Raw genomic sequence first — 18,937 nt, 5'->3', positions numbered from 1 at the left:
CCGCCTCATGTTTTGTTTCCCGTCCAGCCTCATAATCAATGTCTTGTCCTGTCCTTTGTCTCCTGCCCAGTCCCATGTTCAGTCCACAGTCCAGTCTCCCATCTAGCACTTTGTCTAGTCTCATGTCCAGTCTTTTGACTAGTTTCCTGTCCATTCCCCTGTGCATTCCTGTCTAGTTTCTTGTCTGTTTCTTAGGTCAGTCTCTTGTCCAGCTCTTGTTTTCAGCCTCCCCCTCTGTACCAGCTCCCTTGGTGTGTTCCTTTCCGTGCCTCGGGAGCTGCGCATTAGAGGGGGGCCTCCAATGTTACAGTTGCAATGTCTACAACACAAATATAGCCATTGTATTTACCATCCAAAATCAGCAGTGAACCTACATGTGTCTTCAGTTTTTATATGTAATGTTTATGATAGCAACATAGTAGTACATCTGTGAAAAATAAACTTTTCTTTGGGTTCAATATTGACCATATTAACATCCTGCATATACCTGTCTGCTATGAACAGATTTTTTTTAAAGTGCATTTTAAGCTAAAAGCTTATCGCTATAAGAGCTTAAAACTATTGTAAAACAGCGTTTCAGGCATCAGGCAGCATTTTCTTAACTATTTCGTTTAATAACTGTCTGTGAGGGAGGTTGCGACGCATTAAACTCTTCAGACGTCTGGTTCCTATCACCACCACAGTTTCTAGGGAAACTGACAATTCTGTCAGTTTCCCTAGAACATCTCACATTAAATCACTCTGAATGGCTGTCTGCATCTTAACCATTTAATTATGCACGAATTTGGTTCCCTTTAATGAGTCCAACTTGACCAGAAACAACCAGAGCTTTCAAAGTATGATAAAAGATCATAATAAACCACAGTGATTTACTGTAATATAATCTTTTGTGACAGTTCACTTACCATGTGCTTGTGCTAACCATACCCCCTTCCACTAATTATAATATCTACATTTGATTGCCTCTCATCGCTCAAAAACAAGCACTTTACCTGAACTCACCATACATTCTGTGAAAATATTTATTAACACTCAACCATTTAGACAACATACTTCTACAATGTACTGTTCCTTACATTCCATTAAAATGGGGCTTTTTATATCATTCAGTAATTGCACATGCTCAGATTTATTCCCTTTCCACCCATATATGTATAAAAATATACATTTGTAAAATATTTTGCTGCACATTTTTATGCACATATAAAGATGGTAAATATATTAATTCATTTTCACAGCAAAGGGTTTGACAGCATAGGACCACAGTATTTTGCACTAAAATATAAATAATAAATAATGTTTGGCATATTCCCCACATCATAGAAATATATATCTTTAGTATATTTTCTTAGTTATGCACTCTTTATTATAATAATTTATGAGAGCACCTTATCGATACATCAGCACCCTGTCAGATGTCCTTCCTCTTCCTCTGAGGACCATTTTGTCATCATATACATACACAGTCCCAAAAGCATTACTCTCTGGAGGGGTCTCAATAACCCCCTCCAGTGTGAGGTGATGAACACCATATTCATCTCTGCAGTAGCCCCCGTCATGATCATGTCCAGCCATGTAACACACCACACTCTTATGAGAGTTCAGAATAGACAGGATCTTGTCATAGTTCCATGCAAGGCAAATAGAGTCAGTAGAGAAGGGATGAACAGGTAGGTGACCTGAAAAAATGGGAAAAGGAGAAAGAAATGAAGGCATCAATCCCAAATTGCTTTAACTAGCATTTTTTTTTGCAACTTAATTTTTTGTCAGTGTTTTTCCATTTTTTACTGAGTACACATTTACTATATAATGCAGAAACAATAGAAACATGCTCCACAGAGAAGGCCAATAAAGAGAATGATCAAGAGAATTAAAGAAAAAAAATGTTATTCATAATAACAATACCAAAATCACAATAATAATACGAACAAAATATAGCTGCAAGTGGCAATACGTGGGGTCCAAGCATGAAACAGCACAATGAGGTCTGTGGTGTGGGGATTACGTACACGATCGTTATGAACATGACCATACATACAAACATACCTGGCAAACAGTTCAAAGATAAGATCTGCAGAAAATTATGGCAATATGTTTATTAACTATTCTTATGCCTCTTTGTGTGCCATAGCACCCCCTAATTAAGTCAGAAACACCAAGGCTGCAATCATGATCAATTTTTTTGAAATTTAACAGAGTGAATTGCCAACATGTTTTTGATAATTATTGAGGCTCACAGTCTTGTGGATATTTTGATACTAGTTACGTGATGGGTGGAAAAACCTATGGCTAGTTTATAAAAATAGATTTTGCATAATATGCAAATTAGCAAAAAAAAATGCAAGTGGGCAGAGCTTAATGTTTCTTAAGGCTTTTTTTGCTTAAATTAGCAGAAAAAAAAGATTCTTGAGTTGCAAGCCTAAACATATTTGCAGAGTGGCACCCCCTTTAGGCTGATTGGGCTCTCACTTGCCTGAGTAATGGGAACAACATAACTAAGCCTGTACTACTTTGAGTTTGGTCTGCGAAGAAGAAGAAGAAGAAGAAGAAGAAGAAGAAGAAGAAGATTTACAGTTTGTTCTGCAAAAATTATTTTAGTAAAGAAAAAATAAGGAAAACAGAAGAAGAAAAAGGTGCTGTGGTTTTATAAATTTCATCGTTATCTACTTGCATCAGTACAATCCTTGAGCAAACAAGTTATACACAATTTAATTCCTTGCCATTCAGTTCTCTAAGCACTGACCATCTTTCATAAAAATCCTCCATTTATAGTTTAAAAAGGAATGTAATATTTTCCACTAGATCTGTGTAGCCAGGCTTTCTTTCCACACTCAACTGTCTGGTTCAAATTTATGTTCATTATAATCTGTGAGTTCTAAAGAAAATGGACACTATCTACTTTTGAAACTCTTTCCAAAATGGAGTTAGTGACTGTAAGCCTCAGATCTTACTCCAGTCTTCATTACTAATTTGGTGTTGTAAGTCTTGTTCCTATTTTTCTTTGACACAACAGGTTGGGGCCTTGGTCAGTAAAGACAGAGCCACATAAATGGATAACTTGCAGGCTTGTAGTAGTCTCAGCCTCAGTCGCTCCGCCCCCACAAATAGACAGAGCATCTGATATCTTTGACACTGTAAACTGGTCACTATCTGGATTTCGTCAACTGCATTTTGTTTGGCTAACACGAGATAATAGCTAGACAGTACAAAAGATTTGTGATGGTCATGGCATTACATCTTTAAAAAGTTATTCAGAAGTTTTCTATGAAACATTTACTAGCTTTTAAGCGTTTTTTTTACATTTGCAAGTTTGCCAATGCATTTGTTTCCTGCAGGTTCTTTTGGTTGCAGCACTGCTTTAAAAAACCACCCCTACATTTTCTACTAAAGCTGTGGTTAGTTATTTTGTATGGCACTGGGATGCTGTTTCCTGTCATAGTATGTGGTTCTCAGACACATTTAACGGAAAACTGCACCAGGCTTTCCAAGGACAGGCAGAACTGTAACTTGTGAGACTGAATTTTAGTAACCTATATAAGGAATGTGAGTTTTGTTCATGAAATAAAGAATTTTACTGAGAAAATTAATAGCTAGTTGACAATCATACTGTTCATTCTAGATGCTGGTATTTCTCTAGTCCTTGTACTCAGTTGTATACAGCTGGGTTGGATGCTGGTTACATATATTAAAATTTGTGGAACATGAGATATATGGCATTACTGTGACTGTTAGTAAGAGAAATAATCTAGCTACTCTTGGATCCTATGTTTTGGCCAAAGCCTATTAGGGGTAATGTGGTAAAAGGTTACATGTTACAGTAATGTGATTACATTTTCCTGTAACAAAGTCATGTAATACATTACAGTTTAAATTCTTGTAATAACATTAATTACATAAAGTTATATAAGAGGACAATTAATCACATGTAACATACTTTCACATACTTTCCCCTATATAGATTATTTGCCTGTCCTTGTGCATAATGTGTGAGCTGACTGCGTGACTTTGACTGATTACTTGACTTTGAGCGGCATAAACTCTGTAAACAATGTTTCAAAGCATCTGATCATGCTAATATGAAACTAATGAAGAAAGAATGCTGTTCTTAAGTAAAGAGAGACCCAACCTCACCTAAACAGAGCAGACTCTGTTTTCATTCAGGAACACCACTAAGCTTTAGATTTTATTCATAAAAACTTTATTTTGTGGCAGCTGTTCTTGGACCACTTCTGGAAGCTAGTTTCTAAGTTTTCAAACAGCATCAGTGAAATTTGTTATTTTAATAGAGCAGAACTGGCTGAGCTCACAGGCAGGGACTGTGACAGGCCTTTTAAATGATGCTTACTATAATAAAAAGAGGGAGCTTAACAACTGTGATTTATAGAGCATTTATTATTATTATTATTATTCATAATAATAATAATAATATTTTATGATTTGTCAGCTGTGTTACTGGTGTTTGAAGCAAAATAGTTTCTCAAAAGATATATATATATTTTAAAGTATACATTCTAACAATATATGATTTTTCACTGACCAAAAAAAACTTTTTATAACAATTTATATATTTCACAAACCTGAGAAGAAAAACCTTCACACTTTGAAGCTTATAGGAGAAGTTTATAATTGATATGGGAGGATATTGGTGAAGCTGAAGCTGATGGAGGATGGGAGTGATGTGTGCAGTGCGCTTGGTAAGGGTGAGGACTGACTGCTGAGTTTGGAATGAACTAAAGCTGGTTGAGCAAATTAACAGGGAGAACATTGAAAAGGGAGTTGCAATAATCAATGGGGCAGAAAATTAAGGTATTAAGCTGAGGGTGGAGGTGTGCACTGTAACACAAATGGTAGAATGCAGTCTCAGTAAGAGACTCAATATGGGGCTCAAATAAAAAGTGAAGAATTAAAAATGAATCCAAGGATTTTACTGACTTGAACTGATTTAATAAGAATACCATCTACATTCACAGTGAGACTGAAAAAGATGTAAACCAGTGTTTTAGGACCAACTAACAAGACTTCAGTTTTGTCTGCATTTAGTTTAAAAAAATGATTGTCCAACCAGTGTTTTAAATCTGTAATGCATATGACTGAGCTAAGACTGTAGGGGAAGCAGTGCTTATGTAGATCTGGATATCACCAGCATAACAGTGGAACTTAAGCCCATGATTTCGAAAGATCAGAGTGGTGAGATGTATAATATGAAAAGAATGGGTCCAAGGACAGAACCTTGGGGCACTCCCTGAGTAACTGGAGCAGTGGATGACTTGTGTGAACCTAGAGATAAACCATTGCCTGTTAGTAAGATAGGATCAGAACTAAGCAAGAGCTAAGCCTGAAATGCCTATGGATGAAAGTCTGGAATTAAGTATATCATGATCACAGTGTCAAAGGCTGCAGTGAGATCAAGGATGATGAAAATATTAAGACAACCACCATTAAAAGATCACCAACAAATCTTAACAGGGCAGGCTCAGTACTGTGCAGGTTGCGGAAGCCAGATTGGAAAAGCTCATATAGATTATTTCTGCTGAGAAAATCCTGAAGCTGGAAGGCCACAACTCTTTCCACCACTTTGGCTAAAGAAAGGAGATTGGAGATGGGTCTGTGATTGGAAAGTAATGAAGTATCTAATCCAGATTTCTTAAGAATGGGAGTCACAGCAGCTATTTTGAGAGAAGTGGGGAGAGAACACGAGGAGAACCAATGATTAATAAGGTGAGCTATAAGATAAGAAATGACAAAAAAACAGGATTTCGAAAATGCGGTAGGGGAAGTGTTGAAAAGAAGACTTAGAAATAATATCTGAAACTGGAGATGAATCAACAGAGGTGAAAGCAGATAGACTGTCAACATTCTGAGCTTGAGTAATTTGGGAGAAAGAGGACTGTGCTACAGTGGGAAACTGCTGATGGTGTTAATTTTATCCCTAAAGTAATCAAGAAAAGCCTGGCAATGAACAGGGGAACAGACAGTAGATGACGTGGGGGGTTGAAGAAATTTGTGTATGGTCCTAAACAGAGTATATCATTGCTCTGAGCTCAGGGGTGAACCACGGGGAGGTACGAGAAGCAGGAACCAGTTTAGTTTTGAGAAGAGCAAGAAAGTGAATATGTTAGAAATAGTGTCATTGTAAAGTGAAACCATGACATCAGGACAGGAGAGATCGGAAAGGTCTGAAAGAAGTGAAGTCTGAAGAGATCTGGAAAACAGATGAAGGTCAACAGAATTAAGGTAACAGAAAGGGATAGTGGTTTTCATAAGAGGTTTAGTAGTTGGGGTCCTGAGATAACTTTTAATGGGCTTATGGTCAGTAAAACCAACAAAGGAACCAGTAACAGAAATATTTTTGAGACCAGTGCAACATAACAAGTGTAGTATATGACCACAACCATGACTATGAGTAGGGAAATCAACATGCTGGGTAAAACCAAAACATTCAAGGTCTGTCAGGAGCTCAGTGGAAAGTGAACAGTTTGTGTCAACATGAATATTAAATTCACCCAGTAATATAATAGCAGAACAGATGGATAAGGCCATTCATTGTAAGCAGTTCACTTAGATCAGACAGAAATTGAGACGCAGATTTGGGTATTCAGTATTAAACAGTATTTAGTACTAAAATATAAATAAAAAACAAATAAATAAATAAATATATTAATAAAACATGCACATGCTCAGATTTATTCCCTTTAAACCCATATATATGTATGTGTGTGTGTATATATATATATATATATACACACACACACACATAAACATTTGGAAAATATTTTACTGCACATATTTTTATGCACATGATATAAATCAGCAAAGGATCACAGTATTTTGCACCAAAATACAAAATAATCAAAGCCAATGTTTGGTGTGTTCCCATCACCACGTAAAAATATATATCTGTAGTATATTTTCTTGTTATACCCTTTGTATTCATAAAGCATGACAGCACATGGGCAACATGACCAACATGTGCCTTATCGATACATCAGCACCCTGTCAGATGTCCTTCCACATCCTCTGAGGACCATTTTGTCTTCATATACATATACAGTCCCAAAAGCATTACTCTCTGGAGGGGTCTCAATAACCCCCTCCAGTGTGAGGTGATGAACACCATATTCATCTCTGTAGTAGCCTCCGTCATGATCATGTCCAGCCATGAAACACACCACACTCTTATGAGAGTTCACAATAGACAGGATCTTGTCATAGTTCCATGCAAGGCAAAGAGAGCAGGTAGAGTAAGGATGAATACAAATGTGACCTGAAAAAAAGGGGGAGAGAAATGAGGTCTCAGTCCCAAACTGCTGTAACTGGCAGGCCTCTTTTGCACATTAAGCCAGCCACAACTATCAGGATTTTGTCAGCTGCATTCTGACTGGCTAACCGCATACCTGTGTTCACACACTTCCAGGCAGCGGATTGTATCTCTCTGATGGGAAACATACCATCACAGGCAGTTGCCTGCTCTTTTGGAGTGAGACTGCTGGATTGTACATAAGATTTAGTTTCAAGATCGCATGGTATGCAGAAATATTTAAATACTGCATTTATGTTGTTACTCAATGCTTCAATTCATTTTGCACGACCACTGAAATTGTTGCGGCACATACATTTGTGAGTATTTTAGTTACATTGTAAAAATTTTACAATATGTGAATTGCTAATTAAAACAGAAAGCAGTGGTTAGTGAACTCTATTTTGCAATCTCTGATTATGCAGCCATGCTGTTGTAAGACATGCAGAGTGTTTCTTGCTGTTGTCATGTCGAAATAAGCATGGACATCCTTGAAAAAGACGTCGTCCAGAAGGCAGCATATCATCGGTGTCCAAAGAAAAATAAGTATCTACAAAATAGTAACATTACAGGAAAAGGCAAAAACGCCTTTACTTTATGTGCAAGTGATTTTATTCCAAGCAATTTTCACACAATGTAAAGGACAGCTGCTGTGTTCAAATGATGTAGAAAAATAAAAATCTACAAAAATGGAGAAACATGTTGTATTCACAGATGCACAAATTACCCAGGTCATGGGCACTAATACAGTTGGGAATGGTGTCATTGATAACAGGTTGAAAAAGTATTCCTGAGCATGTGTGGTGATATCCATCACAGATATCGATTTTTAATAGGGTGCCATCTGAGGGACTCAGGCATTCAGTTGTAGTTTTTGGCCTTGCCCATTACACACAGAGGTTTCACCAGATTCTTCACCTTGAATCTTTTAATGTTGTGGAATGTTGTGTTATGTGTTTTTTTTTGGCAAAGTGGCAAAACTCAACCCATCCTTGCTCCTAAAGGACTACATTTTCCCTAGATGCTACGTTTACACATAAGCATGACAATCATCTGTTTAATTTCACAACATTTATAGCCCTTGTCCCAACTTTTTCAGAACTTACAAGCATTCACTTCAGAATGGGTGTATATTCACAAAAAAATGAGCTGACATTAAATAGCTTTGCACTGCTCTTGCTTAAATACAGCCTAAAATGGACAAATTATGGCTGTCTGTTTTTATTAGCATTTCACATACCTGGCCTGGCTTTTTTTTACAATCCATGTTTGAAGCTGGGTGGCTACCAATATACTCAGGGGGTTCAGCTTAAGTATAGACCCAAGTATGGACAGACAATAATTTAATATAAGCATGTTTTAAATTTAAGCCTTGCTATGTACAACTCGAGGTATCACTAATATAAATAAATATCCAAAAAGAAAGCTTATTTAATTAAAGATATAGACGGGGCTAGTGCAGTGGTCACCAACCCTGGCCCTAAAGGTCTACTTTCCTGCAGAGTGTAGTCCCAAACACAATCTGTCACACCTGCTCCAGCTAATTAACATCTTCAGAAACCGTTCCCTGGCTGGATCGGATACATGAGTGTTAGATAATAAGGAAACCACACTTTAGACGCAGGAGGCGAGTCGGTGACCACTGGGTTAGTGTTAACGTGCTGTGTCTGGATGATGATCCAGTCACCAGAATACTTACACACAAGTGTGACTTTTTCCTCATTCTCATCCGCACTGACTAAAACCCTGTCCAACCAGTCGAGCTGTTCTTGGCTGAATCCTCCATTGAACTTCACAAACCTTCCTTCCAGCATAGAAAAGGCTGAAACTGAAGCACATTCATTCACAAACAGATTATCTATTTTTAAGTCATCATTTTAAGGAGAATTCGATATAATGCAGTGGTTCAGATATAAATAAAGTCATTGAGGATGGTTTGATGTAAAATGGTCAGTGTAGATAAACCTACCGACCGATTTCTACAAAGTCTACAATGCAAATACAGCCATTTTATTTACTTTCCAAAACCACCAGTGAACATACACGTGTCCTCTGACTTTTTTTATGTAATGTTGATGGTTAAAATGGTCAATCTGACAAAATAAGTTTTCTTTGGGGCCTATTTTACCTTAAAACCCCCCTTATGTATCCCTCCACCATGAATGGATTAAAATGAATTGGTTAAACTAAGTTTTAGACCAAAACTTTATCACAAAACTACGGGGAGCATTTCCCCTTTTCTGTATTTTAATATTCTATACTAATGATAAAACATTATTCTCTGTTCATTTTGCTCTTGTGTTACTGTTCGCTATCCTGTGTCAACCAGAGGAGGATGGGTTCCCCTTTCGAGTCTTGGCTCCTCTCAAGGTTTCTTCCTCTTCTTGCTCTTAGGGAGTTTTTCCTTGCCACTGTCACCACTGAAGAAGCTCGTTGTGGTTTGGACCCGGATTTTTCTGTAAAGCTGCTTTGTGACAACGCCTGCTGTAAAAAGCGCTACATAAATAAACTTTGACTTGACTTAATGGCCGTTAACGAGTTCAGACGTCTGGTTCCTTTTACCACCACTATGAACAATTCAGACAAGTTTCTCTAGAACAGAGCATTTCACACCAAACCACGCTGAATCACTTTGTTGACATTAACATTTAATTATGCGGAAATTCTGAAAAATCGGTGGAGTTCCCCTCCAAGCCAATCATTTCTAAAGCTGCATGTTCATGTACCTGATGGCTCATTCAGCTCCTCGTTGCAGTTGTGCTCTCGGATGATCTTCATCGACTGCTTGTACTTCTCACTCGATTCATCTCTCCCTAAAATGCTCAGGTCGTAGGCATCTAGCACGACGAAGCGGAATTTGGGAGCAGGGCTGAAGTGGTAAGCGTACACCTCCTCCATACTGCCCTCGCCTTTATCCCGGCTGTTGAGGACGGACTTGAACAGCTCGTCTCTGCTGAAGTTATAAAACTCGTGGTTGCCCCACACGTGATGCACTTCGGCCGTGCAGTTGCTGAACTCGTCTAGGACGGTCTGCAACGCTCTCTTAGACGCGTAGCGTCGCCTGTTAAAGCCGTCGATGATGTCCCCGAGCTGGAGGATGAAGCCGGGCCTCCGCTCCGGCTCCTCTCCCTCTTCCCACCACCTGACCGCGTCGCTCAGGATTCGCAGGCTGTTCCGATAGTAGCGTTTCCTCGTGCCGTGGTAGTTATAGCCGTCGTCCATGTCGGCATACTGAATGTCAGCGATCACGCCGAACGTAAACAGCGGAGCCGCTCCGTCCCCCATGAGCGCGTCTCTAAGTTCAGCGCGGCTCTAGTAGCGAGCGGGACATGCGGAAATGACAAACTGGCCGAGGAGGGCCGCGCTCCAAACCGCGTGATAGTGCACTAGCGTTCCGGCCAATGGGCTTCCAGAATGCTGCGCACTACTTAAGCACTCCAAGTTCGTATTGCTGTAGGTTGGATCAACTCGGGCGGTTTTTCAAAATGTCTGTATGATTAAAGGGTTCGCATGTAAACAAACTCATTCAGAGTGGTTCAGTGTGACACGCTCCATTCTAGAGGTGATAGGAACCAGACGTCTGAAGAGTTTAATGCGTCTGAAAGCTCCTTCACAGAAAGTTGTTGCATGGAAATGGCTATGAATACGCTGCCTGATGCCTGAGACATTGTTTTGAGATAAGACTTTGGCCTAAAATGTACATTTTTTTAATCCTTTTATGGCAGAGAGGTACCACTATTTAGCCATCAATGCTACATTTTCAAGTGAGAAGACACGTGTATGTTCAGTGGGGGTTTGGGATATTAAATAAAATGGCTGTATTTATAGTGTTGGACATTATACCCCCTTGGTTCCCATCACCTTCACTGTAAAGAAATCAGAATTGCTAAGTTTCTCTACAATGAACCACCCGGAATGACTCTGTTTACATCTCAATGACTGACTTATGCAGAAAATTTGAAAAATCAGTGGAGTTCTCCTTAAACTGAATGGGTTTGTGTTCTATTAAATGCTTCATTATTGCTCTAATACAAATGTATGTGAATCAGATTTACTCTAGGGGGTCCAGTATGCTTTACAACATTTTGTGCTTTACCTTTTATCTCAATGCTATGAAATATTTTAGATTTTACATTACTAAAAAAAATCAGATGGACATCACAATCTGCTCATGCTTTGATCGCACACAAGATTTTTCATTTAATTAGCAGGATAATTCTGTTCTGCCAGCAGGAACATGGAACCCAGTATCACAGAAAACCCACCAGACTTCTCAACAGCCAATAGTTTAAAGCTACGGTCCACCCATAGTTGCACCTCTCCCATCTGGAGGTTTCCCACCATGCAGTCATACACAGACTCAGGCATTTTGCAGGCAGATTCGCAAAACCTCATGGAGGTTACTAACAACTGGTGTTGTAAAGGCCTTAGGACCCTCTTAACCTAACACCACTCTGTGACCGGCTAGCGCCTTTTCTGTGCCTCATTCCCAAAAGAAGAACAGAAAATGCTTAGGTAGTCGTGATGGAAGCCAATGGGAGGAATGTGAGGAAGCCCACAGAGTAGGTCACTGGCCTTGGGGTTAGTGTAATTAATTGTGAGAACTTTATTTATTTAGAATGTTTGTTATTTTTCATGTTTTAAATTACATTACATTGTTATACTTTACATTATTTTTATTACATTACATTATTATTCATGTTTTATATAGGTCAGTCACAAAGTGGGCCTAGGTTACAAGGGTCATAGGACCATTAGGACAGCCATTAGTAACCTCCATGAAGCCCCTAGATCACAAGCACGCACATTATAGTGTACTAGAACACTAGTACTAGTGTACAGTCCACATGCAGTTCTACACACTAGCTGGGCGTTCTAGAAATAACAAGTACGGATAACAAGACTGCATGTCACATTGTTCACTTTCTTAACCCCATATTTTTAATTTCCATTAAAAAGCCTAAAATTTCCTTTGCTCCATATGTTCCCTGAGCTCTCCGAGCACAAACCTGAAGAAATTTTTCAACTGGATCAAAGTATACAGACTTCTGCAATGCTTGCATTTGTGTCTTCCTTGTAAAAACTGTGAAAAGTATTTTGATTGAGGAGCAACCTTGTGAGAACAGATTCTGACCTAAACTGCCCATCACTTAATTATGTGTATTCATTATGTGGAAATACAGATACAGATTGTTTTAAGTGATGCGTGCCACCAGCCAAATGCTACTATATTTACTAGGCATGATGAGAAAATTGTCCTACCTCACATTGCGCATGTTGCAATAAGGCTAATTACCCAACGAAGACAACAATAACAAACGTATAGCTGTCAAGTCTCGCGGTTTAGTTAAGTACTGCTGGTTTAACACAAGACTCACGTCTTTTGTTTTCGCTCAGGTCTCACGGCAGTGAATGTAAATCTCATGGTTTAAAAACTTGTTTTGCTGGACTGTGTTATTGCAGAAACATCATGACTGGACTCAGCTATGTCCTTCCAGAGTACTGCCTAGTGTTATTAGCTAATACAGCACAATCAAATTAAAGCTAAGAATGTTGATTTTGCTCACTGGCATTTAAATAGACTACCAAAATGGATGCTAAGCAATACAGAGTTTAATTTGACTGCACTGAGAAGTTAAAACTAGGGGGAAATGCGTTTTGTAAAGTTCGTAAGCATGCTGTAAACACTGCAGCGTTAGGACTGTTTGAAATTAAAATGCAGTGGAAAGCAGCTTGCACACTTGCACAGCTTGTGATGGCCATTATGGCTCTTTTCATTTAGTTGGATCAACACAAAAACCGACTCCTTTGGCTCAAACTCTTCGTTTAGTAGCGCTTACAGCAAACAGGCTTTCAGGCTAAACTAACAAGATCTCTGGGTACAAAATCAGAACCCTGGTAATATGGCTAAAAGGTTTTACCACTACAGAGATATTAAAATGTACTACTAAATTTTAACAATCTGATTCTGAGTAAAACAAAACAAAAAAGTAAAACAAAATATTTAATGTGCACATGCTACATTTTAGATTTTATTTTTTTCCAATATGTTAAACTCAACAAATAAACAGTAATTGTGCATTAAAATGTGCAGAAGTATGTTCTCTGTAGAAGATGTGTGCTTATTTTCTCTTAGACAAACAATGTCATTGGACCAAGGGTGCCCAAACTTTTGCAAATCACTAGATTAAAAATACTATTCACTATACAAATGATTCTAATACATGATTTAAAAAAACATCTTAACGTATCACGGTCCATGTTTAAAAATTGCATTTCTTTAAATTAATGACTACAGAGCCAATATACACAACTTTAGTCATGGTGGGGCTGGTTGTCATGCTTAGGGAAGGTGTTGTCAAAGTCACATTTAACGTTGTTGTTGTTTTGTTGTTCTTGTCAACAAAACGGAGAACTATGCTTATATTGATGTCGATGAACATTTTTTATACTTTAATCATTCATTCATACAATTTGTTCAAGCATGGCAGTACAACCACAATTACAGATTAGAAAATCAGCATCAGAATTCATTGATGAATTCAATTCATCTAATGTAACACCTTCGTAAAAACAGACGTACTGTAAACTATGTGTAATATACAGGAAAACTGTGGGCATGCGAACCTCTTTCAATGAAAAAGCCTCTAGGGAAGTAACCATTCTGATAACAATATGAAATTATTCTACAGTTAGGTCTTCCCAGCATGTGTGGAAAAACAGCTGAAAAGGGCAACTAAAACAGCTTAGTCCTTAGAAGCCTAGTTACTGGTGTTTCTTTGCTGTACTATTTAAATTTAATTACACAATTAATCACACAGTTATGTAATCAACTGCATTAACATTTTTACATTCTATCTGCAACAGTTCAATTTCCGCACATCCGGTAGATAAGAATAAGCCTGGAGGTATAACAATAACCTTCATCAAATTTAAATTACATCTCCTGTTATGCAAATACAAATACAATTGTGGCATCAGTTGAAAGTTTAGAATCCACATTTTCCACAGAATTTCTTTGGATGATTTAATGAGCGACAATTGAGAAATATTAAATATGAATACACCTTTGTTATCGCAGCACTGTAAAACCTAAATGCACATCTTAGTGAAAGAATTAAGTTAATACAACTTAAATACTACACAAAGTTGGAGTCACTTAAACAGAAAACAAAACTATTTTCAAAACTATTTAAAAATTGAATTGTTGAGATAAGTTAAACATTTTGAGTGTGATCATTTTTTAGCATAGTTTGAGTTAAGGTGACTTAGTTCAAATGTTATGTAGACACACACACCTTCTAAGCTGCTTATCCTTCTGGGTCGTGGGGGAGCTGGAGCCTATCCCAGCGGTCAATGAGCAGAAGGCCAAATGTTTTATGTTCACCATTTTTCTTTAAGTTACTTTTCAGGCAAATACAAACAGGCCAATAAGTTAGTGTGGCTGTATCGATTTCCCCTCTTCTAACTATATGTGGGACAACAGACTGTTTAGTCCATAGACTACTCTTAGTTTTAGCCTGTTCAGAATTACCCATGTTAAGTGATGGCAGTGAAGTGTGTGAAATAATTTTGATGCCTATCAGGAGTCACAGGCTGCCTCAGCACAATAGGGGTTATCAGTTAATTCAGTAGTTGAGCTGAGAAATATGAGACTGCATAAATGTTTAATTTAAATGTTTTGGACTTTGAACTTTTAGTATGTTGTATGTAAGACTTCTCGGCTTTACTTTTTGGTCAATGTAACCTTCTTGAATAAAACTCACACCATTCCCATTGGCTTTTGGGACCATAAATTTGCATACTGGGCACATCTTTCCACCTTGTTTAACCTACCATGTGCATACTGTCATTCTCCCCAGCCTACGTCCCCTTTGGGTGTCTGTTCTATTTTTGGGCAACTCATCTAGTCTTAGTTTACACTGATTTTGGTTTATTAAAATCAACGTTGAGTGAGCCATGATGAGTTGCCATGTCCAATCCTGTTGAGTGTGGGTCTGTGGTGGTTGAACACTGCAGTGACCACTGTTGCACTCTGGGTAAAAATGTCAGCATTTAGTAATGATGATGGTCCAGAGTAGTATCAAGTTTAACGGTTTAAGGGATTGTTTTCAATAGGTTTCTGCAATACAGTATGAATTTGTTACAATTATAGCCAAGCTTTTTTAACTGAGTTAGTTCAACGTAACTCAAGATTTGTGTAAAGGCAGTGAATTTAAGTTACTGTGACAACTCCTATATGTTCTATAAGTTACATATAAGTCTGAAATACTCAATCATATTAACAGAATGAACGGAGTTAGTACAGTTCACTCAATGTACTTAAGTGCATACAATGACAAAATGTGTGTTGTTCATACTCAGTTTATGGTCAAATGATTTGAGTTACTTAAATAGTTTAAGGCAGTTGGTTTCCTCAAACCATTTGAGCTTACTGAACTTATCAGGTTTTACAGTGAGGTGATAACTGTGATTGTTTAAGTTTATTCCGAGTCAGAATCAAATGATCCACAGTTGTGGCAGAGTATAACGCGATACTCCGATGTGCAAGCTTCATGGGACAAATTTTGGCATCTGCAGCACCTAACCCACGGCTGACTGGTCCCACCGCTCGAGAACGGTCCAAGGCATACCAGACAAAAGCATTCGGCTTCATCTGATAGCTCATCAAACCTAACTTCTTTCTTTCCCACAGCCCTCTTTGTCTTTTGTCCTGGGAGAATTTTCTCCTCTGTTCTTTGCGAAGACTTTGCCCTGTCTTGCTCCAACTCTTCCTTCACCCGTGTGTCAGTCAAGATTGCATATTTTCTCACTATACGTTTAACAGTTTTCCTTGCCCCAGATTTGGGTAATGACCTCAGATGTTCTAGGGATGGAAAAACTGGCATGGATCTGGTGCTTGGCACAGAAACACTTTTATTCCCAGATGGAGCTTTGCTGCTGCTTTCAGTGGTGGACGCTGGGCTGGTATTGGCTGGAGCTGCACTGCTGTTTTCAGTGGTGGACACTGGGTTGGCACTGCCTGGAGCTTCAGTGCTGGATTCATTGGTGGACACTGGGCTGGTACTGAATGGAACTTCACTACTGTTTTTGATGGTGGACACTGGTCTACTACTGTCACATGAAAGGCTTGTTGCTTCCGCCGTTCTTACTGTATTTGTTGTGTGCCTTTTTAAGAACCCCGTGAACCACTCGGCAGATGCTTGTTCGTTATCAGACCACACCTTTGGCACCTTGATATTGTGAGCAACTGCAAACTGGTAAGCAAGTTTTCGTGTTTCTTTCGGTGAAAGGCCATAATATACATCTGATTCTTTGGATATATATTTTACCAGGTTCTCTTCCAGCTCGAGAGGTAGGATTAGTTTGTTTTTAATGTAACCCACTGTTGTGGTTGGCTCCATCTGTCTCCCTTCAATCTCTTCCACAGTGAACTTCCTGCAGTATCGACATAACGTGCGGTAGTGTATTCCAAACTCCTTTGCTGTGCTTCTTATCGTTCTGTTCTGCAGTTTCACCTGCCTCACTGCTCTCAGCATAATATCTGGAGGTGTACTGCCTCTCTCTGTCTTGCGTATGTAATTGCGCACCATCTTCCTACCTGCAAAAATGAAAAAAAAGTAGTTTTGTAATCTTTTTTTTTTTTTAATACTAAGTAAGAAAAGTTGCCACGTCACAACAAATCAATTTCCAATCAAAACGGACACTAAGTACAAGTTAATTTTGCAGTGTCAGGAAAAACAGAAAACATTTAACAGAAAATTACACTAAACATGATTTAAAAAAAAATCAGTGTTTAGTGTGTCCACACTTTGTCTTTATTACGCCTTACATTCTTTTCAGGAGACTTGCTTTCAGGCCTGCAATATATTGTGAAGGCAAAAAAATCTATGTAAAAGCTGAGAAAATGTTTTCTAGAACACAAATTGGCCAGAATTCTGAGCCTTAGCTAAACATTCCAGCCTCCTGAGACACTGTGCCCTCAATCACATTTCAGCTTCCCTGTGTCCTACATAATCACAAGCAAATGTTTCAAATTCCATGTTTTGTTGATTTTTTAAGTGAAATATATTAACACATCCACAACAAGGAACAAAAAAGGAAAACGGATAATATTTTATAAAAATGTTTTATTTATTCCAATATGTTAAATTCAGCAAATAAACAGTAATTGTGTATTAAAATGTACAGAAGTGTGTTCTCTATCAAGTATCAAGGATGGGTTCACTTATTGTAATCTTACTATAATACACATACAGTCTATGTACCCAAATAGTACCTGCTCTGTGAGGGTCCATGGGGTTCCTGTCCACATAAAATGAACAAGGTCATAATGTTATGCCTGATCGATGTGTATGTATGTATGTATGTATGTATGTATGTGTGTATGTATGTGTGTATATGTGTATATATATATACACACACACACACACACGTTTCCTGTTGCTTTCTATGCATTACCATAGCACAGAAAACCAACAGTAGCTTAATATACCACCTAAATGGAATCACACAATCATAAATAACAAACTGCGCCCACTTCAACCATGTTGTTAATACTTTGACATAGTTAGCAGGTGCTAATACTGCAGATATCAAGGAGAAATTAAAAATGCACTTAACAACGTTGCTCGGGTCTCAGGAGGCTAGAACAGAGGAATTACGCAAGGAAATTCTACACGATAGTTAACGGTGAGTTTCTAGAACACAAACAAGTACGCATAGAATTGCACGCACTAGATAAGCGTTCTAGATCAAGTCATGGTGCTACAACAATTAAAAACACCAGCAAAGTGTTCTGGCCAAAGGTCTCATGAAATTCTACGCACTTGCTATGCGTTCTACAACGCAGTTGGGGCGGCAGGTTTTCTATATCCTCGCTAAGCTGTCTAGAACAGAAGAGCGGCTTTTGGAACGCAGCCCGAGTGCTAATGTTATGTTACTTACATGCGGCTGAAGCTCAGTGTCTGAGTTCAGAAAGGCAGCGCTGTTTGGTCGAACTTGTCAGCACATGACGACCTATGAGACCACAGCGAGGTTAAGCCATTGTTCAGATAAGAAAACGCGCCGCGTTTTTGCGCCCTTTATTCCTCCTGTTTGGAGGGTTTTTATTGCCTTTTTGTGGCCATTCAGAGCGGCAACTCTACACAACTTCTTTTTCCACTTGGAGTTATCGGTGGAGCATGAACAACAAGGCGCATTACCGCCACCTACTGTTAGGAGGAGGCAGTGTATTAAGAAAAAAAGTGAAGTGATTCAGTCCTGTAGACCACCTGCATCGAAGTTTATCTATGCTTATCTATGAGTATTCATTTATTCATCAGTGTATTCATATGGTTAATGATTTACTGTAATACATCATTAATAATTTAGTATAATACTTCATTAGGAATAATCGTTTTAGGCCTGAATCAATCATTTTTTGCATTACGCTTTTTTCCCTGATGTATTTTTTATAACATTTGTGTGAGTTTGTATACTAAAACCAGTTGTTATTCATTTTTAAATGACCATTTTTCACAGTATCTTTAACAGGCTGTTTCTGTCACTGTGCCTTTGTGACTGATAAATATAAATAAGCTCTGCTCTGTTTGGCTGTCCTGTTTTCATGCCTCATTCAAAAAGCAGTCCAGGCTGAAT

General features: G+C 38.4%; 2 protein-coding genes across 4 annotated transcripts; both read right to left on the bottom strand.

Annotated features, from left to right (window-relative positions):
• Positions 1-201: 201 nt before the first annotated feature.
• Positions 202-10,629, bottom strand: adprm (ADP-ribose/CDP-alcohol diphosphatase, manganese-dependent). Of its 2 annotated transcripts, XM_036572944.1 has the most exons (4): positions 10,024-10,629; positions 8,997-9,125; positions 1,389-1,679; positions 202-319 (listed from the first exon to the last, which is right to left on the bottom strand). In XM_036572944.1, exons 1-3 carry the CDS (start codon positions 10,580-10,582, stop codon positions 1,390-1,392), a joined length of 978 nt encoding a protein of 325 aa, XP_036428837.1. In that variant the 5' UTR covers positions 10,583-10,629; the 3' UTR covers positions 202-319; position 1,389. The 2 variants fall into 2 exon arrangements, with proteins under 2 accessions (XP_036428837.1, XP_036428838.1); XM_036572945.1 differs by lacking the exons at positions 202-319; positions 1,389-1,679 and adding an exon at positions 4,598-7,264.
• A 3,050-nt stretch (positions 10,630-13,679) lies between these two features.
• On the bottom strand, positions 13,680-18,470 carry zgc:113274 (uncharacterized protein LOC552925 homolog). 2 transcript variants are annotated; one of them, XM_036572943.1, is made up of 2 exons: positions 17,130-17,233; positions 13,680-16,898 (listed from the first exon to the last, which is right to left on the bottom strand). In XM_036572943.1, exon 2 carries the CDS (start codon positions 16,888-16,890, stop codon positions 15,781-15,783), a length of 1,110 nt encoding a protein of 369 aa, XP_036428836.1. In that variant the 5' UTR covers positions 16,891-16,898; positions 17,130-17,233; the 3' UTR covers positions 13,680-15,780. The 2 variants fall into 2 exon arrangements, with proteins under 2 accessions (XP_036428836.1, XP_036428835.1); XM_036572942.1 differs by lacking the exon at positions 17,130-17,233 and adding an exon at positions 18,245-18,470 and having other exon boundaries at positions 13,682-16,898.
• Between the last annotated feature and the right edge of the window lie 467 nt (positions 18,471-18,937).

This window comes from Colossoma macropomum, unplaced genomic scaffold (assembly GCF_904425465.1).
Source record: "Colossoma macropomum unplaced genomic scaffold, Colossoma_macropomum, whole genome shotgun sequence".
In the NCBI taxonomy this organism is placed as follows: Eukaryota; Metazoa; Chordata; class Actinopteri; order Characiformes; family Serrasalmidae; genus Colossoma; species Colossoma macropomum.
This window is presented reverse-complemented; position numbering and strand designations above follow the sequence as displayed.